At 41.2% G+C, this 19,224-nt stretch overlaps 2 protein-coding genes across 4 annotated transcripts in view; one reads left to right on the forward strand and one right to left on the reverse strand.

Moving 5' to 3' along the window:
- The window catches only part of mzt2b (mitotic spindle organizing protein 2B), a 30,967-nt gene extending 21,565 nt beyond the window's left edge, over positions 1–9,402 (reverse strand). For 2 of the 3 annotated variants that reach the window (XM_088320135.1, XM_088320133.1), the window contains exons 1-3: positions 9,273–9,402; positions 1,582–1,695; positions 1,385–1,492 (exon numbers count right to left, since the gene is read on the reverse strand). In XM_088320135.1, the coding sequence (XP_088176261.1) occupies positions 1,385–1,492; positions 1,582–1,695; positions 9,273–9,377 (327 nt within the window). In that variant the 5' untranslated portion in view covers positions 9,378–9,402. The remainder of the gene's footprint in view (positions 1–1,384; positions 1,493–1,581; positions 1,696–9,272) is intronic. The other variant, XM_088320138.1, reaches the window with a different exon arrangement.
- Positions 763–18,577, forward strand: LOC148350775 (SWI/SNF-related matrix-associated actin-dependent regulator of chromatin subfamily A member 2). The gene is made up of 6 exons (XM_088320140.1): positions 763–1,068; positions 5,064–5,299; positions 7,478–7,583; positions 7,660–7,761; positions 17,468–17,609; positions 17,684–18,577. Exons 1-6 carry the CDS (start codon positions 976–978, stop codon positions 17,776–17,778), a joined length of 774 nt encoding a protein of 257 aa, XP_088176266.1. The 5' UTR covers positions 763–975; the 3' UTR covers positions 17,779–18,577.
- Positions 18,578–19,224: the final 647 nt, after the last annotated feature.

Here is a 19,224-nt window from a genome sequence, read left to right on the forward strand (position 1 = left end):
ACCAGAAATTTCATGCATTTTTTTTTTATTTCAGCCAAAAGATGGCGTCAACAAGTAGAGTATTTGTGAAGTTACGGACACCACATTTAAGAGACTTGTGCAGCATTTTAAGAGACAGGCGGAGAGACAAAGAACAATTATTTATATATATATATATATATATATATATATATAAAGGCAGCGGAAACAACAGTTGAGGAAACATACCATCCTGATGTTATCCAACTTAAAGTAGAAAGCTGGTATGACCCGAACATAATGATTGACATTTTAGTCTTGACCAGCTTCAAATCTTACCTCTTGATTTTGGTAAACGATTCAATTTAGAATCAAGTAGAAAGCAGAATGTGGTCTGAAATTTTGTTCGGTTGCCGCTAGCCTTGAGTTTATCAATCTGAACGCTCACAGTTAATACACATTTTGGTTGCTACGTTTTTAATTTGTTTTTTTCCCGTAGACATATTTTTGTCGTACACAGCTCAGTCCAAGTCCTTCCAGGGAAGCGTAATAGGACTTATATCATTTTTTTTCTTATTAGTTTTTATTTTCCCGAACGGAAAAATACAACTAATACCTTAACTGCAACCAGATGTCGCCCGCCGTAGACTATTCTCAATTTTCAACCTTTTTTCCTCACTTGTAATACGAGTCCTCGTGTTTACAGGCCGGGAGTGTGTCGGGCCACTTCCCAGCTAAGCTCGGATAGAATGCAAAGTCAAAAGCGGACATTCGAGGGGAGGAGGGGAGGACGAAGAGGGGGTACAAAGGGAAGTAAGGGAGTCCGGATGTTGAAAGCATGTGGTGGGAGAGAGAGACGTACTCGGGCCCGGCTGAGACGTCGGAAAGCGATGCAGACGGGGAGCGTCCGCATCAACTCCCCCCTCCTCTGTCATTGATTTGTATATGAAAACATAGAGCTTCCCCTCCACCCCTCTCTATGCTCCCCCTTTTTGCTTCTCGTTGAGCAATCAGCTGATGAAGAGACTAGCGGCTCGCTGCTATGCGGGCTTGCTAATTCTCTCCCCTGCCGTTGCCGCCGTCGCGCTGGATCCCGCAGACCGCGTTCAGGTAAAAGCCCTCGACATTCTCGGACGGATGACAGCGTGAGAGTGGAGCGTTTCTCGTGTGAGAGAGGGAGGGGGGAGTGTAATCTCAGCCAGATTAGACAAGGAAGAGGAGAGGATTGGTGTTGTAGGAATTTGGACGGCTGCCGGGGGAATTACGCCTTCATTCCTCTGGGGTGATGCTGCAGACAAGCCCCCCTCTTGCCAAGTCTCTCTAACCTCCCACCACCCATAGCACCTCTTCCACCACTTCCAAACAACCTCCCCCCTGCATCGTCTCACCACAGAGTGATCTGCTTGTGTGTGTTTAGTTTGTTTACCAACATCTTAGCATGCCAACAGCCTTGTCCTTGACGATCCGCGTTGTTTAGCATGTGCAGCCGTTGATTTGGAAGACTCAATATGTTCCCACCCGGGGTTGGAGGGGGCTAGACGGATACACGGGGGAGTGAGATGAGGAAAAAATACATAAGTACAACTTTGAATATTATATTGAATGCCAACACGCCTAACTCACTGATTTCCGAAAGAGATTTTCCCTCCGTCCTTTGAGTTTCAGTGTAACGCCATCATCAGTATTCTGTCTGGTATTCTCTCCTCCAGTTTGCATGCACGCTTGTGTCCCTAATGCCTTCAAAATTTATCAACAGGGTAAAAAAAAATATATCAAAAGCAGCAACGGCAGCATAAACTGGATGATGAGCGATAGCAAGGTTGAATAGTGAAAAGTATTTTTAAAGAAAATGATTAGGGGGGACGTTGGGCTAAACAAAATATGGCGCATGTTCATAAATAAATATATAATAGTTTTTTATTCTCCCAAAATCTTGCAATAATTCTAAATTTACTTCACATTCATGTAAAAAATGCTAAATCATACAGATACACAGAAACTCCTGATATATTACAAATGATTCTACAGCAGTCTGTGTAAAAAAGAATTCCTACCTGAATTCTTGTTGTGCATTTTATCAATTACAGGATAATCAATGTATCCATGAAAGGAAAAAAAAAATCCCACTAAATTATTTTGGACCTACTAATTAAAATCTCTTTAAAAAAATACTTTATTTAAAAACAGGTATTTAAAGTGAAAAGCATTTTTTCAGTCAGAACATTTTTTACGGATACGTCTTTTAAATTCTAGCCAGTAATGAGATAATTACTATTTAGTTTAGTGTTTTAAATATTTTTGGTGCACAATTTTCCCAAAAAGTGTCGCTTTTTAAAAATGCAAAGTTATGAAATTTTACAATGTTTTACTTTTTAGTTGGTGTGCATTGTTTGAGGTGTTCTTAAAAAGGTTTAAATTTTATAGTTTCTCTAGTAAGTATGTTTTAACCATGCCCAACTGCGCTCTAAAAGTCCATACACTTCATTTTTCACTGTGCCTATCCGCTTTCACCTTACTTTTAGAAAAGATGTTTGGGGCAGAACACATTAGGTAGTAGAAATGGGGTGGAAGGAATGCTAGGGAGTAACGTTCAACACAATGCTTTATTGAGGGATCGGGGAAGTCATGGCGAGAGGAAAAAGACCACGATCTGGTGCTCGCTGGGCAGGAGGAGCGGGAAGCCCTTGCAAACGAAGCGTGACGGACTGACCAGGAATGAATGAGAATGACGTGCTTAAATAGGAGGAGGACTAATTAGGGAACGAGTGGCAACTGGGGCTGAAAGGGTGAGCGCAGGTGAGGGCAATTGACAAATCATGAAGGAACCCCCCCTGGAGGGACGGCTCCAGAAGTCCCAAAAGAAAAGACAAAAAATTTAGTACTCCTCAGATCGGACCGATGCCCCGGAGGATGGCAGCACAGTATCAGTATCCAGAGGCGTTGCAGGAGCTGGACCAGGCGGAGGCTGAATGGACGGGCAGGCGCCCCTCGGACAGCCCCGGCGGAAAGTAGGATGTCGGGGTGTCGCTGGTGGAAATCCCTGATGAGGGTACAGTCCAAAATCTGCCTGGTGGGGACCCGGCACCTCTCATCTGGACCGTAACCCTCCCAATTCACCAAATATGAATCTCGGGAAATATGAATCTCGCACAGGGTAGACGGGGCCCCCGTCCAGCAGACGAGGAGCTGGAGCTGGAGGTGGAGGCGCATCCAGCGACAACAGACACCGGCGGACCGGCTTGACGCGGGAGATGTGGACGTCGGATAGACCCTCATGGCGCTGGGCAGGTGAAGCCAAAATGCTGACGGACTGAGTGCCCGCTTCACAGTGAATGGCCCTAGGCACCGGGGAGCCAATTTGCAAGATTCCACCCGGGGGGGGAGGTCCTTGGTGGACAACAAAGCCCTCTGGCCTCCCCGGTAGACAGGGGCAGGGGTCCTCCGGCGGTTGGCTCCGACGCAGTACGTGCTGACAGCCCGAAGCGGGGTGGCACGAGCTCGTGCCCAGGAAGAGAGGTGGCCTTGGCCTTGCTGAAGACCTCCTGAACCTGGAGGAAGCAGTCGGGATCCTTGGACAGATCCGGCAGTGAAGGAGTGGGCCCAGACCGGACGGGACAAGCAGATAATTAGTATATAAAAAGTATATAAAAATCTACTGCCACATAATTATATGAATGACAATTACAGTTTCTCGTCTGAAGATAGCAAAAAATACTCAATAATGCCCGATTTTCTGGAAAGATAAAATTGGGCAAATTCCAGCGGCACACTAGACAAGGTCTCATGGCACACTAGTGTGCCACGGCACACAGGTTTAAAAACACTGCTCTGGAGAGCCAACTCAAGGCTCAGCAAAACCCATGGCGGACGAGTCCGTGGGCTGGATGGGCAGGGAAGGCGACAGTACAGCAGCTGACGTGAAAGGAGCTCCATGAGCATAGCCATTTGCTCATGCTGATGCTGAACCAGCTGTTGTTGCTCTTGGACTTGTTGCAGAAGGGGGGCGATGTCACCCGACATCCAGCGAACCTCCCCCTCAGTCCCTTGTAAACGCTACAGGGCAGAGGGAGCTTCCGAAACTCCCCGGTCAGCGCTTGTGTGAGCGTTAGCTGGGTCCATTTCTGGTCAGTCAGTACTGTCAAGACCCGGGACAAGCAGTGGACCCAAATGCGTAACATTTAACACAATGCTTTATTGAGGGATCGGGGAAGTCAAGGCGAGACGAAAAAACAGCGAACTGGTGCTCGCTGGACGGGAGGAGCAGGAAATCCTTCGCGAACGAAGTGTGGTCGGGGATCGGGAGCAAGTCGGGCAGCTGGGACAGCAAAACGGTGCGTGGTCGGAGATCGGATCAAGTCGGGTAGCCGGGACGTTAGACGGAGCGTGGTCAGAGATCGGAGCGTGGTCGGGAAGCCGGGAAGGGAGACGGAGCGTGGTCGGAGATCGGAACGAGTCGGGTAACTGGAGACGATCGAGAAGCCAGGAACAGGGGATCGATACAGGAAACGGGACAAAATCGAGCAGGATACAGAAACAGGTTGGGAACAGAACAGGAGCCAGAGTCAAAAATGTTTGCGTTGCATGTGCGGAGGCTCGCTGATGGACTGAGCAGGAGTGAACGAGAATGCTTAAATAGGAGGAGGACTAGTTAGGGAACGAGTGGCAGCTGGGGCTGAAAGAGTGAGCGCAGGTGAGGGCAATTGACAAATCATGACAATTTCCCCCATATCTTAATTGCTTTATCTATTTAGAATTATGTACGCCATATAACAATGTTTGTAAATTATTTGTTTTAACTTTAATGTTTGACCGATCTTGTATTGTTCATTTTTGCTCAAATCTGGATCGTCTCAGTCATTAGAAGCAGACAACAACTTCTTTATAGATTGCCAATATTGTTGCAGTATTCTACATTGTCTTGCTGTTAGCAAATAGGAGCCACTTTGCTTTTGTAAGGTTTATCATCGCCTAATAAGGGGAATTGCAATCATTAATAAGGGGAGTAGTTGGCTGAAGTTAACAGGTATGAATTTATTCTTCAGTAGTCGCAAACATGTGTAGTTTTGGACTAAAGCAACAAATTTTAAGTCCTTCCTAAACCGCAGCCGGAATCTGGCGGGAAGATGGAGGAGGACAGCGACGATCCAAAGAAGCGCAAATACGACGAACGCTGCGACAAGGAGACCCCAGTGGCAGCGGCAGCGGTGGCGCAGGACAGCAGCACTGAAAAGGTCAAACGGAAACGAGGGCGACCGCCTGCCGAGAAGCTCCCCCCTAATCCGCCCGAGCTCACCCGCCAACTGAGCACACTGGTAGACATGGTTGTCAACTACAAGGATGGGTGAGGACACAATGTTTAAATGTAACATACTCTTTTCTGATTTTAGATCAGTCTACATCAGGGGTGGGCAACTACCGCCCATAGGCCAGATGAGGCCCACCATCGAATTGAATCCAGACAAAGTTGAGAGACGTGCATGAAAAAATGAGCCGCGTAGTCCAAAAAAATGACACGCATTTTTAGATATGTCGACTCTATCTCGCCAAAGCTGAGCGCCACTCCCAAATTTGTATTTGCTGACTTCCATCTATCAACCGTAGAACAGTTGAGGAAACATACCATACTGATGTTATTCGACTTAAAGTAAAAGTCATGGACACGCAGTTTGAGAAAATACGATTGCACTCACCTAGATGAAAAAATACACAATGAAAATAATAACACCTGGGTGTTTACAGAAATCTAAAGAAGCTGTAGCTCCTTTCTATAATCGATAATAGTTCCCAAATTCCGGCAAACATTTTCATGAAAATTAAAAGCAAAAGCATAAGGGCTTTTAAATTGATGATTCAAACATTTAATATAATGCTAACATTTATGTTGGAAAAAGTACTGCTAATCATAATGGTGTTGGTGTATTTTAATTTTTTTCAAATGGCTGGATACTTTTTTTAAAATCTGATTTATTTATCAAGTAATTACACGTCATTCTATAAAACACTTCTGACCTATTGCATTGAATGTTTCAATGCAAATGATTAAATTTAATGCCTAAAAAGGGAGATATTACTTTGATATAATTATCAATTAAAGTTTCTATTGTTAAATAAATATATGCATTCGTGCATTTTGATCACAGTGGGACCTTGCTACTTCGCGGTTCCACGTTCGCGGGTTCAGAGCTTCGCGGGTCTAAAAAATAATAAGATAAAATTAAAAAAAAAAAAAAAAAGATTGTTTTTTTTTTTAAGCATTTTTGAAGGGGCGTCGCTACTTCGCGGATTCTCACTTTTAGCGGGTGGTTTTGGTCCCCATTAACCAGGTCTAAAAAAAATAATAATGAAATAAAATAAAATAAAAAATAAAAATAGCATTTTTGAAGGGGCGTCACTACTTGGCGGATTTTCACTTTTCGCGGGTCATTTTGGTTCCCATTAACCGCGATAACTGAGGGATTGCTGTAGTTGCTGACCATATTACTTGTTTTTTGATTGTAGTTTATAGTTGATGAAGAATGGTCGATTCTGGTTAATTCTTGTTGTAAAAAGTTGAAGTCAGAATTACTACAGGCCTTTCCACATGTTGTTCACATTCATTTTTTAGTTGATTGATGAACAAGAAAAGTGTAATATAAATAGGTCAGTTATACCAGTGTTTTTCAGCCAGTGTGCCGGGGCACACCAGTGTACCGTGAGACCTTGTCTAGTGTGCCGCTAGAATTGTATCTTTCCCAAAAATCAGGCCACTATTCAGTATTTTTGCACTCTTCAGACGAGGAACTGTAATAGTCATCCATATCAGTAGGTGGCAGTAGATTTTTATATACTTTTTATGTACTAATTATCTGCTCTTGAGGTAGCACAGTACATTTGATAACAATTTGTTTAACAAAGCAGTTTAAGAATGCACTGTAAAAAATAAAAACATAAAGCACATAATTCTTTTTATTTTGAGTATTTTTTCTTTTTATACACTAATTATCTGCTTATGAGGTAGAACAGTGAAATATTTGACATAACTTAATTTTCAAACATTTTCGACAGACGGTGTGCCACGGAACCTTTTTATAAATAAAACTGTACCTTGCTTCAAAAAGGATTGAAAAACACTGAGTTATACGATTATAATGTATATCCATGTTGTATATTTGGACTGTAAAATGACAGCTCTGTTGCATATTAAAAAATGTTGTGCGAGTTATCAATCTTAGGGATCTTAAGGAAATTTGAAAAGGTTGCTGACCCCCGGTCTATAACAACCAACGCTGTAAATATTACCCACGTGTCCCAATATTATTTTTTATTTTATTTGTATTGTCTACGTATTTATTGCTTTTTTTCATGGTGTGCTTTGTCTAATCTTATTGTAAACAATGTACACTGTATTGTAAACAATGACAATAAAGACTATTCTATACTTTTGGATAGAATGTGTACCTTAACCGCAGAACATGTTATAGTTTGACTTGGTTTAATGTGAAGAAAAACTACAAACTAACTCCATATCCTGTCCTCCCAGTTTGGGTCGCCAGATCAGCAAAGGTTTTATCCAGCTGCCTTCAAGGAAGGAAGCTCCCGAGTATTATGAGTTGATCCGAAAGCCTGTAGACTTCCGACGGATCAAGGTGAGGATCCATAAATTTGCTGGATCTTATTCATTGGATGCTTACTTAGATCATTTGTATTTGTTTGTTTTGACAGGAGCGGGTGCGAAACCACAAATACAGATGTGTGGGGGACCTGGAGAAGGACATTTTTCTTTTGTGTCACAACGCTCAGACATATAACCTTGAGGGATCTCAGGTGAAGCATTAAAATTTGCTGCAGGTTTGCGAAATGTGAAAATGTCAATAATGCATTAAAAACAAATGTATTCGTATTAGATTAGAATTTTGTTTAATGTGATTGATAACAATTTAATGAAGATTATCTACAGTGAGATTAGACCTGGTACTCCAGGATAAATGTGTAATAATTGCTTAAAAGATAAAATAATATAAGAAGAATGTTAGGATAAATAACCAAAATTATTTACATCATTGCTATATGCTAGAATGGCCATTGTGCTCAATAGTTAACCCCTTAATGTTTCAACTCTTGGGATTCAAGATATATATATATATATATATATATATATATATATCAGCACAGCGGCGCAGTGGTTAGCGCTTGTGCGGCACAGTTCATGTCATGGGAACCTGTCGTGGGTTCAAATCCAGCTCCAGACTTCCTGTGCGGAGTTTGTATGTTCTCCCCGTGCTTGCGTGGGTTTCCTCCGGGCACTCCGGTTTCCTCCGGGCACTCCGGTTTCCATTCCAAAAACATGCATTTCAGGTGAATTGTCCCTAGGTGTGAATGAGCGAGTGAGTTGTCTGTCCCCGTGTGCCCTGCGATTGGCTGGCAACCAGTTCAGGGTGTCCCCTGCCCACTGCCCGATGATTGCTGGGATGGGCTCCAGCACCCCCGTGACCCTAATGAGGATAAGCGGTGCGGCTAATGAGATAATATATATATATATATATATATATATATATATATATATATATATATATATATATGTGTGTGTGTGTAATCATCAGAGAAACATCACGATCAGTCCAAACAGGATACCCGAAAAACTATAAAGCTGGCGTAACTCACCAAAGACATTGTCTTGCAGCCATCAAATTCAATGAAAGTACGCAACCATGGCCTCTTTACATCCTTGTCTCGTGAATCCAACCATGTAAAAAAATATATACCGTATATACTTTTTGGACTATAAGGCGCACTTGATTATAGGCCCCACCCAGTACATTTTTATCGGGAAAAATCATTTTGTACATACATGAGCCGCACCTGACTATAGACCACATAAGATTATTTCCCTTTACAAATAAACAGACTCGTTATGTTATTCCCAATATGGTATTTAGCGCTCCCCTTAAATTGACACCTTTTCCATGATAAGGATCTGGTCATGCTAGTTTTATTCATGCAAAAAGGGCGCAGGTACATTAAACTTGCGTCTTCCTCGACAAATATATGATGTAAACACCCTTTTACATAGTAAGATATATAGTATGAAGGCAATTAAAGCTGGACCTGGATTTCCTGATACTAAAATACTTACAATAGTAAAGTACGCAACGTAATTAATTTGTATTTTATGGAGGTCCTATCAAATTGTTTTAGAAATAATTAGCCTGTATGTATGCTAACCTGTTAGCAATCGCGATTAGCATTAGTGTGCTAGCAGCGACATTTCAAGTCGTCATTTAATTCCCAATGTTTAAAGTTTCATTAAGTTCACATATATGTCATGTAATACTCACATTGTGAAATAGCTCCCGAAAATAACAGTCACTGCCTGAATGGTTAAAAAAAAGTTTAGTATTGTGGAAAAGGGGCGCTTCCTGTCTCTGGCGCCAATGCTGCATTCAAAGAGGGTGGGACTTTCAAAAATAATTTTAATACTCCCATGTGCAATTTCATGACTTTCAATTCCAAATGTAAACAAAAAAAAACGTCTGACCATTATCACCCTATTGTTTTTTTCTTTTTATCTATGACTCTCATTGAAAATCTGGTTGGGTGCAGAGAGAATGTGTATTAACATAGCCCGCCCTATTGTATTTTTAAAATTAAAAAAATACACATACAGTATATCCATCCATTATCCGCAGCACTTTCGTCAGTAGGGTCGCAGGGGTGCTGGAGCCCATCCTAGCTATCTTCAGGCCGTAAGCAGGGGACACCCTGAACTGGTTGCCAGCCAGTCGCAGGGCAAACAGAGACAGAAAAGTCACTCGCTCATTCACACCTAGGGACACTTTGGACGGCCAATTAACCTGAGATGCATGTTTTTGGAATGTGAAAGGAAACCGGAGTGCCCGGAGAAAACTCACGTAAGCATGGGGAGAACATGCGAACTCCACTCAGGAAGGTTCAATCTCATGACCTCAGAACTGTGCCGCATACGCGCTAACCACTCAGCTGCCATCACATATATTATATATATATATATATATATATATATATATATATATATATATATATATATATATATATATATATATACAGGGTTGGGTAGAATTACTTTAACTTGATTACTTTCAATTACTTTTGGATTACTCCAATACCAAATATGCTAATAGAAGACAAAATAAACTAAATATGAATAAAATTACAACATTTTGTGCAGGCTTGGGGAGTAACGGAATACATGGAACGGCAAAAATGATGTTGGCAAGCTGTTTGGCTATATTTTCATTTTGTTTCTGTCGCATTTTATGTTAGTTTTGCCGGAGATCAAAGAGATCAAAGCCAGGAGAGAAAGCTTACCACGTGTTGTGAGTCATAATTTTATTCATATTTAGTTTATTTTGTCTCTTATTAGCATATTTGGTATTGGAGTAATCCAAAAGTAATTGAAAGTAATCAAGTTAAAGTAACCCTACCCAACCCTTTATATATATATATATATATATATATATATATATATATATATATATATATATATATATATATATATATATATATATATATATATATATACAAATTAGGTTACATATAAATGTGTATTTATTAAAATGGACGTGGTTAAAAAAAATGTGCATTATTTTACACCCAAAGGGAGTTGACATAATTGCCTGCAATCCTGCCACAAAAAAAATAAACCTTGGGAAAGGCTGGCAAGGAAAAGGAAAAACAGTGGGGTTTGTTCGATGTGAGTCTCTGTACTTATTTGTTTTTCTTTTTTTCCTTTATAGCACTCTTTTTATATTGCATTCCACAATACAGCGACATCCAGTGGCCAAATAACACACATTCAGGTCTCCATTCAGGTTTATCTGTGTTAAAGGACTGAACTTGGAGTTACTTAACAAAAAGATTAATCAATATCTCCTAAAAATCTTGCATATTCTGTTTGATATTTAAGATACGTTTTTTTTTGGTTTGAACAATTTTATTGACACTTTTAACAGCAATTAAACACATTCACAATTTCATTTTATCATATTCTAACAATATGAGGTTTGAACAATTTTTATCAACATTTTTAACAGCAATTAAACACATTCACAATTTACTCGCTCAGTATCGATAATATAGATATTTGGATCGATCCGTCCACCCTTACCGCTTACTCATTTTTTTTTGGTTTGAACAAATTTATTGACACTAAAAACAGAAAACAATCATGACAATCTCAACAGCAATTAAGCACATTCACAATATTATATTCCAATATTACGTTTTTAACAGCAAACACAAAGTGAGGTTTGAACAAACCTTCTCGAAAATCAAACATATTCACAATTTCATTATATAACATCTTTGTTATTGTCAATAGATCCGTCCAGGCCAAAGTCGATTGTCTTCGGTCTGAACAAATCCACTGACACCAACATCAGCAAAACAGCCATCAAGCATATTCACAATTTTTTTATATTTGACAGTATGACGTGACGATATGACGTTTTAACATTTTTTCCTGACATTTCCAACATCAATTAAACAATTTCAGAGTTATTTTCTTTTAACAGTAGTTAACCAGCGTGTAAAAGGCAATACTATTGTGCAAGGGCATAGCTCTGCCATCCCACCCTCCCAAGCAGCATTCTTCCAGTCCTCTGTGTGGGTCCTTTCCCTTCTGCGTGGGTCCTCTCCCTTCTGGGTTCCACAACCCAGGCCGTTGCTGCCGGGACTCCCACAGCGTAGCTCCGGCTCCCCCCTCCGGGTGGGTACAGACGAGTCTTCTTTATGGCTGCGTCCTAGGCCCGCCGCTCGCAGATTGTATGGTATCTGCAGCCATTTGGAGCACAGCCACGGGGGGGATCTGCCTGCACCTCCATACCAGCAGGTTTCTGGAGGTCCAGATGGCGTCCTTGATGGCGGCGAGAGTGAGCCAGTCCCTGGCAAAGTCGTTCCGATGCCTCCCCGACCGACTCACCCCGTAAAGCACGTACTGTGCATCAGGGACCTCTCCTGCTGGCAAGTCCGGGAACTTTCCTAGTTGTTCGGCCATTGTCCACAAGACCTTGGCAGCGCTGCACTCACAAAAAAGGTGCCTCACCGACTCCTGGGCGCCACAGCCAGGTCGAGGGCACGTCGAAGTCGCTGACATTCCTCGGTGGTGCATTACAGCTCTGACTGGGAGAACTTCATGAGCCACCATCCATGACAAGTCTCGTAGTCTGTTTGGGAGGGCAGGATGATTGACGTTGCTCCAAACCGTTGTGGATTCGCCAAACGCAAGCCCCCGCACAGGGCTTACTGTAGCTCGCTCTTGCACAATAGCAATAAGGGCCCTGTGGTTTTGTAAAGTGTGACATTCTTGTGTTTCCAAATCAAACTTCTTCAAAAAATCCCGAATAAAGAGATGTGTTGGTGGCAAGTTAAATGAAACTGGAATCAAACGATTGTTTGGTACAAGCTTTAGCTTCCGCAAATATGAGCCCATCCAAAACCGGGTCATTGCTTGACTTTTCGGGTTGTTGGGTGGGCCCACAGCGTTTTGGAAGTGGAGAGAGACATATTTGCTTCCCAGGAAAAGCTGGAGGTCAGGCACTCCTTTCCCCCCTTTTTCCTTTTTCTTTTTCATTGTATCTCTTTTTATCCTTTCCCACTTTGAGCCCCAGACAAAGCGAAAGATGGCTCGGTCCAGTTGTAACAGCACGTTTCTTTTAGGCATAAAAATTAAACTGATTGACAAAAGCATTGGGAGGATGATCGCTTTGATGATTAGGACCTTCCCCTCTATTGTCAGTTTTCTTAGTGACCAAAAAACAAGTTTTTGCTTAACTTTCCTTGTCACGTCATCCCAGTTGGTCTCGCCTCCTCCATCCGCATTGAATTTTATCCCTAGGATTTTCTGGTCTGTCTTTAACACCGTCAGCGGGAGTCCTGCCTTTTCTGTCTCTTTCCACATTCCATAAAACTTCACTTGTGATTTTTCTCTATTTAGCCTTGACCCAGACGCCCTCCCAAACAGGTCAGTCAAGTCAAGGGCTCTTTCAACAGATGCGCGGTCAGTACACAAAATATTAAAATCATCCATGTACAAAACACACTTGGTAATTTGTCCCCCACTTCCTGGGATATTGATGCCTTCGACAAATCTATCTTTTCTTAACATTTGTGCCAAAGGTTCAATGCAAAGAACATAGAGAAGGGGAGACATAGGGCAACCTTGACGTACACCGCAGTTGATCTCGATTGCTTCCGACAAATTCCCGTTAATCATGAATTTGCTGTAGATGTCTCGGTATAGCAGTCCTACCCAATTGATGTATTTTTGGGGAAAACCACATTTTTGCAATACCCTGAAGAGGTATTGGTGCGAGACTCGATCAAAGGCTTTTTCAAAGTCTAGGTTTAGGACCGCTAGTCGCATGTTTCTGTCTCTTGCATAACAAATGGTGTCACGGATCAGCATGAGACTGTCGCTGATCTTCCTTCCCACAATGGCACAGGTTTGGTCTGGATCAACCAAGTCTCCCAAGACAACAGACATTCGTGTTGCTAGAAGCTTGCTGAAAATTTTACAGTCCACGTTTAAAAGCGTTATGGGTCGCCAGTTTTTTAAGTCAATTTTGTCTCCTTTTTTGTGCAATAGAGTAACTATCCCGATTCTGAAACTGTCTGGCATATGGTCTCGACTGGAAAATTCGTTAAAAACAGTTAACAGATCTGGTGCTAAAATATCCCAAAAAGTCCGGTAAAATTCGAGGTTGAGTCCGTCCTCCCCGGGTGATTTGCCTTTTTTCATAGTCTTTATGCAATCATTCAGTTGGTCTTGGGTAAAGTCCGATGTTAAAAAGGGGTCTTGACGCACTGATCTTGAAATATGATCTAATACATGCCCCATTTCATTCTCATATGTTTCTTTCTTTTCAAATAATTTTTTGTAGTAGTCTTCGACCAATCTGGTTATTTCACTACTTTCCTTTGTTATTTGCCCGTTTTCGTTTTGAAGTTTAAAAATCCCCTCATTTTTGCCCATAATTTTTTTTAAAAAGTAGCGTGTACATTTTTCCCCTTCTTCTATTTCTCTTTCTCTGCTTCTTATTATGATGCCTTTGCTCTTTATTTCCGCCAAAGCGTTTAGTTCTTGTTTGGTCTCTTTGATTTCATCATTAAAGTCCATCCCCTTTTCTGTTAGGATGAAATAGCGTTGGAGTCTTCTTTGTAGTCCCGACATGCGTTTCATCTCTTTGAGTTTCTTGTTTTTCCCTGCATTTTTAAAAAAGGTCTGTGTTCGTTTCTTTGTCATTTCCCACCATTGTGCTCGTGAATCATACGAGTCTTGAAGGGTCTGCCAGTCTTTGTACAGCTCCCTGTATTGTGCGGCTAGAGCCTCATCCTCCAGCAGGGAGCAGTTTAACTTCCACAAACCCTTCCCAACAGTCATACCTGAAGGAAATGAGAAAGAGCAGGACAGTAGCAAGTGATCCGAAAAAAAAACTGGAATTAATCTTGCATCACTCTGTGCTAAACCCCTCGTAAATATGTAGTCTATTCGAGAGGCTCTGGCATTGTCACTACTGAACCAGGTGAAGCCCTCCTCTCCTGGATGTATGGATTTGAAACAGTCCACCAGTTTAAATGTCCGGCACATGTCTTGTAATAAAGTTGATGTTTTATCTACTTTAAACTCCTCATCATTCCTCTTTCTATCCTTCCTACTTAAGATGCAATTAAAATCTTCTCCCACGATTAGTGGTTGATGGCCTAGCATATGCGACTGGATGTCCTCTAAAAGTTCGTACCTGAGTTGTCTGTCGGCATGGCCGTATATGTTAATGAGGTTAAAATCATTCCCTATATAAGAAAGTCTTGCTAAGATTGCGCGTCCGTCTCTCATCACAGTACTCCCCTTTATGATGAGTTGAGGGTTGTTTATTATAATGGCTACCCCATCGTTACGGTTTTCATTCGAGCCACTCCATAATGACGGATATGGCCAAATCTCTTCCCACTGTTTATAATTTTTTAGAAAGGGGATGCAGCATTCCTGTAGTAAAAACACATCCGTTCTGATAGTTTTTAAGAACGATAAAACACTGTGAGCCTTAACCTTTGATCTCACACTTCTCACATTGATAGTAGAGAATGTAATGTTCATAATTGTTGTAAAAGTATTTAAACTAGTTAGACAAAACTGGGGGATCTGAGTCCATTCTTTGGTGATCATCGAGATCATCGAGAGTGTCACCTGTGTCAGACACATCACTTAAGAGTAGTACCTCATTTTGAGACTCACCGGGGAAAACTCTGGGACCCTCTGACTCTCTGTCTGTGGTTCCAGGTCTTCCCCTTTTTTCTGGGTTAGGGGGTGAGCCAGAGGACCTATCAAGGGGTCTCTTACTTCCTTGCCCACTAAGGGTCAGGTTTTTTCCCTCCCCGACTTCCTCCGTCTCAACTTCATACAGTTCCCTTGTGGGCTTATTCACCGGCAATCGGCTTTCTTCTAAATCTCTTATCTTTGTTTCTGGTTTTTTCACCACTCCCAATTTTGTCTTACTTTTACTCCTCTTTCCAGTGCCCGTATGGGTTTTTGGAGAGTCATTCGCCTTTTCGATTTGTTTGTCTTCTCCAAATCCCGGCAATGGCGTAGCAAACAAATTTGCTAATTTGAACTCTCTTCCAGGCCCTTCCTGATTAATATGTGTTTTCGGAGTGGCAGTTGCTTTTTCTATTCGTTTGTCATGTCCAAATTCAGGTATTTTATGAGAAATCGAATTAGAATTTCCAGGTTCTTCCTGTTTCAATTTTGATTCTCTGGTCTCTGCTCCAGGGGTTTTGGTAGGTACATCTGTTTTTTCAATTTGTTTGTCTTGTCCAATTTCTTTGTGCATTCCTTGATCAATTTCATTGGGTATTTCGATAACTTTATTCATTTCCTGTTCATCTTCATTGGGTATTTCTATAACTTCATTAATTTCTTGTTCATTTTCATTTTGTATTTCCATGACTTTATTAATTTCATTATCTTTGTTATCTTTATTCACTTCATTGTCTTTGTGACATTTATTCATTTCATTATCTATGTTGTCTGACATCATTTCATTGTCTTTGTTGTCTTTGTTAACTGCCTTCCTAGCTTTCAATTTGTTAGCAAACGAATTCGGGCAGTTTCTAAAGAGGTGATTCGTTTCTCCACAGAGATTGCATTTTCTGCTATTGCTACATTCCTCAAAGGAATGTCCAATTGTTCTGCACTTTCCACAAAAAATTCGATCACATACCTCAGCCAGATGCCCATGCTCACCACATTTGCGACAGAGTTTCGGTTGCCCTTGATAGTGGATAAAGCCACGGTTTTCCCCCAGGAATATAGTCGACGGAATTTGTTTCAGTCCCTGAAAGCCCTGAGGATCTTGCCGTAGTTGGACTGGTACCCTCCAGGCACCATTCCAATAGCCTTTCTCACACCTCACCTTCATAGCCTGGCCTTTTACTGAGCAGTATCTACTCAACCAATAACAGACGTCATCAGCACTGATCATTTCACTAAACATTCTAACAACGACAATCTTGTTAGTATTATCAGTCAGCTTCTCCACTGTAAATCCTGAAAACTGGGACCTCACTCCCTCAAAGCGATTCCAAAACTCTTGATAAAGAGCTGCCGTTTCAAAACTCACATCAAAGCCTTTGCCAGAAGTCATTTTTATGACAGCATGTACCTCCTCCTTTTTAAACTTCAGAATCTTTTCAACAAACTTGTTAATAAAATCTGTCCTTGACATTCCCTCCGAAATTGCCACAACATCTTTGAGCAAGAATCTCACGCAGTTACGTCTCCGCCCGCCGGTATAATGCCCGGCCATGGCAGGACTCGGTTGCTTTACTTCTAACTATGTTAAAATGGTTAGAATTGTAAAATTAATAATTAACAATACTCTTAAAACCGACGCCAATGACAGTATAAACGCATAGAACGAGCAGTGCTAACCTGATGCGACCACCATCAAGTGACACAACAGCCGCTTACTCATGGAGACCAAAACGGCCCCAATATTCCAGCCCAGAAGCGTAATATTGCACCCCACCAGCAACAGATCTATCCTACTGAGAAGTGTTATCAGAGCCAGTTTTGATAAAATGTCAGGCTGCAATTAAATTTCTGAGCGCTCCCAAATAGTAAGGTTTTGATGATAATTTAAGTATAGGTTTAAATCACACTTACATTCTATAGCTTAAAAATGACCTATACATGTGTACTGAATCACCCATTGCAGCCTGGGGGATTACCTCATGTGCAGTCTGTTCTCAAGGTTTCTTACTTTTCCTCATTCTAGGTTTTAAGTTGTTCCTTGCCCTTATGTAGGTTTTAGATCAGGGGATGGTGTAATACAGTAATAGTCTGTAGGCTGTAACAGTCTGTGGTCTGTGCAGTCCTTTAAGACCTCTTGTGATAAAGGGGTATACAAATAAACATGACTTGACTTGACATGATTTGACGACCATTTCAAAGCTTGGTTGTTTATGTTTGCGCATAAATTTGTGTATAAAAACACAGATCTACGAGGACTCCATAGTCATCAAGTCTGTCTTTGAGAGTGCCCGGTTGAGAATCGTGGACAACGAGGAACCCAAGCAGATAGTCTCCACCATCACCTCCCTTAGCAACAACGGCGATGCACCCGAAGATCTGGAAGGAGGTAACGCAGACTCACCGATCAAAAACTGCAAACCAAAACTGCTTTGTTACTGTTTAATTTCCTGCAAACACTAGATAGCGAGGAGATGAGTCCAAATCTGACGGACGAAAAACTGCCTTCATACCGAGACCAGAACACAGAGGGAAAACCCTCCAAGGATGATGGCTGAACCGACAGAAAATCTTCTAAAGGATTTTTCACTTTGTTGTGATCATTCTTCACACGGACAAAAAAATGCCATTTTGAGGGCTTTTCCCTCATATCACCATGTTTCATACGTGGGGAAAACCACAACCATACGATTGGATCTTTGTAATAAATTTAACCCATCAGAGACTTTTTAACACACAAACATGTCAAAAAGCCTAAAGCACCCTAATTGTGTTCCTTCAAAGACTGACTACACAAAAATTTGGTTTGAGTGGTTCCAAAAATTAAAGCTCAAGGTAAGAGTTAATTCCATGACTACGATTGCGGTATCTGAACATCTTTGTACAAAGTACTGCTCCTAGCTAACTGCTAAAGCTACATAACATGGCTGCACAACAAAACAGCTACATCGCTAAAGTTTTACCTGACATGAAATAATTCCAGTTCGTTGTTGATTTTTGGATTGTACAATTTCCGAAGTTGGCACCTACTTCTCACATTACATCTAAAATCAAGTAAATTGAGTAACTGCCTTAAGTCAAGGTGCCACTGTACTCGGCAGATTTCCTTGAAATGATGTACTTTCGCACTGAGGCCTTAATTCTACGGTCTCACTCTTTGAAAAGACAAAAGCGCGTGTTATAAGGGAGTTTTTTTCTCCATGGACTTTGAATGTGAATTCCGAGCAGATACATCTTGTACACATTGTATGTGAACTGTGTTGTCGGCGACGACGTCCAGACAATCCCTGGAAACATGTACTGTATCCATTAAGATTTACTGTTAATACATTTTATCAAAATCCACTTGAAGTAGAATGTCTCCCATGGTTATTTGACAAAAGAGATCGACCAAATTCCAGAATAAATGGTAACCAGTCAAGACAGATTGGGTTGAATGGATAGATTCAATGGCCACTGATGCAGCCAATTCTCAAACCAGTCCCAAAAGTGTGGTGATCAAATCCAATTGAATCCTGATTAAACAGCAACTGATACAGATGGATTCAAGGATTGATTGTTATGACTAGGAAGGAATTGAGTTACTACCTAGCATTCCATACTGATGGAAACAACATATTTTTATTGAATTTACTCATTGAGTACGTCTCTTTTCAAACGTGACAGTCCAAAAAAAAATCCACATTACATGGGATCTAATCCAGATTGATTCTTCTATACTTGGCTTCGTGATTAACTACTTTTGAGTGTACTTATTGGCTGAATTTCTTTTCAGACATGATAATTATTAAATTCCGGATTGCCATCGCTTCAATCCAGATCGAGTCTTCAGGTCTTGGCCCGGTGACCAATTACTCTTGGCTGGATTGTGATTGACTGCCAACAAATCTTGATTAATTGTCGATGTAAACAGACGACCAATCCAGACTGATCTAAATTGTTATGGATTTTGTAACTGAGCTATTGGGAAAGTGTGCCACCGTTAACCCTTTTGAATGTTCGTA

This window comes from Urocampus carinirostris, chromosome 16 (assembly GCF_059441175.1).
Source record: "Urocampus carinirostris isolate Australia breed hairy pipefish chromosome 16, RoL_Ucar_1.0, whole genome shotgun sequence".
Lineage (NCBI taxonomy): Eukaryota > Metazoa > Chordata > Actinopteri > Syngnathiformes > Syngnathidae > Urocampus > Urocampus carinirostris.

What these genes read in the sequence shown, in the direction of transcription:
- LOC148350775 (XM_088320140.1), top strand. Translation starts at nt 976, where the DNA reads ATGAAGAGACTAGCGGCTCGCTGCTATGCGGGCTTGCTAATTCTCTCC. An exon ending in TAGACTTCCGACGGATCAAG is followed by an intron (nt 7,584 to 7,659) that starts GTGAGGATCCAT and finishes TTGTTTTGACAG; the next exon opens with GAGCGGGTGCGAAACCACAA. An exon ending in ATAACCTTGAGGGATCTCAG is followed by an intron (nt 7,762 to 17,467) that starts GTGAAGCATTAA and finishes ATAAAAACACAG; the next exon opens with ATCTACGAGGACTCCATAGT.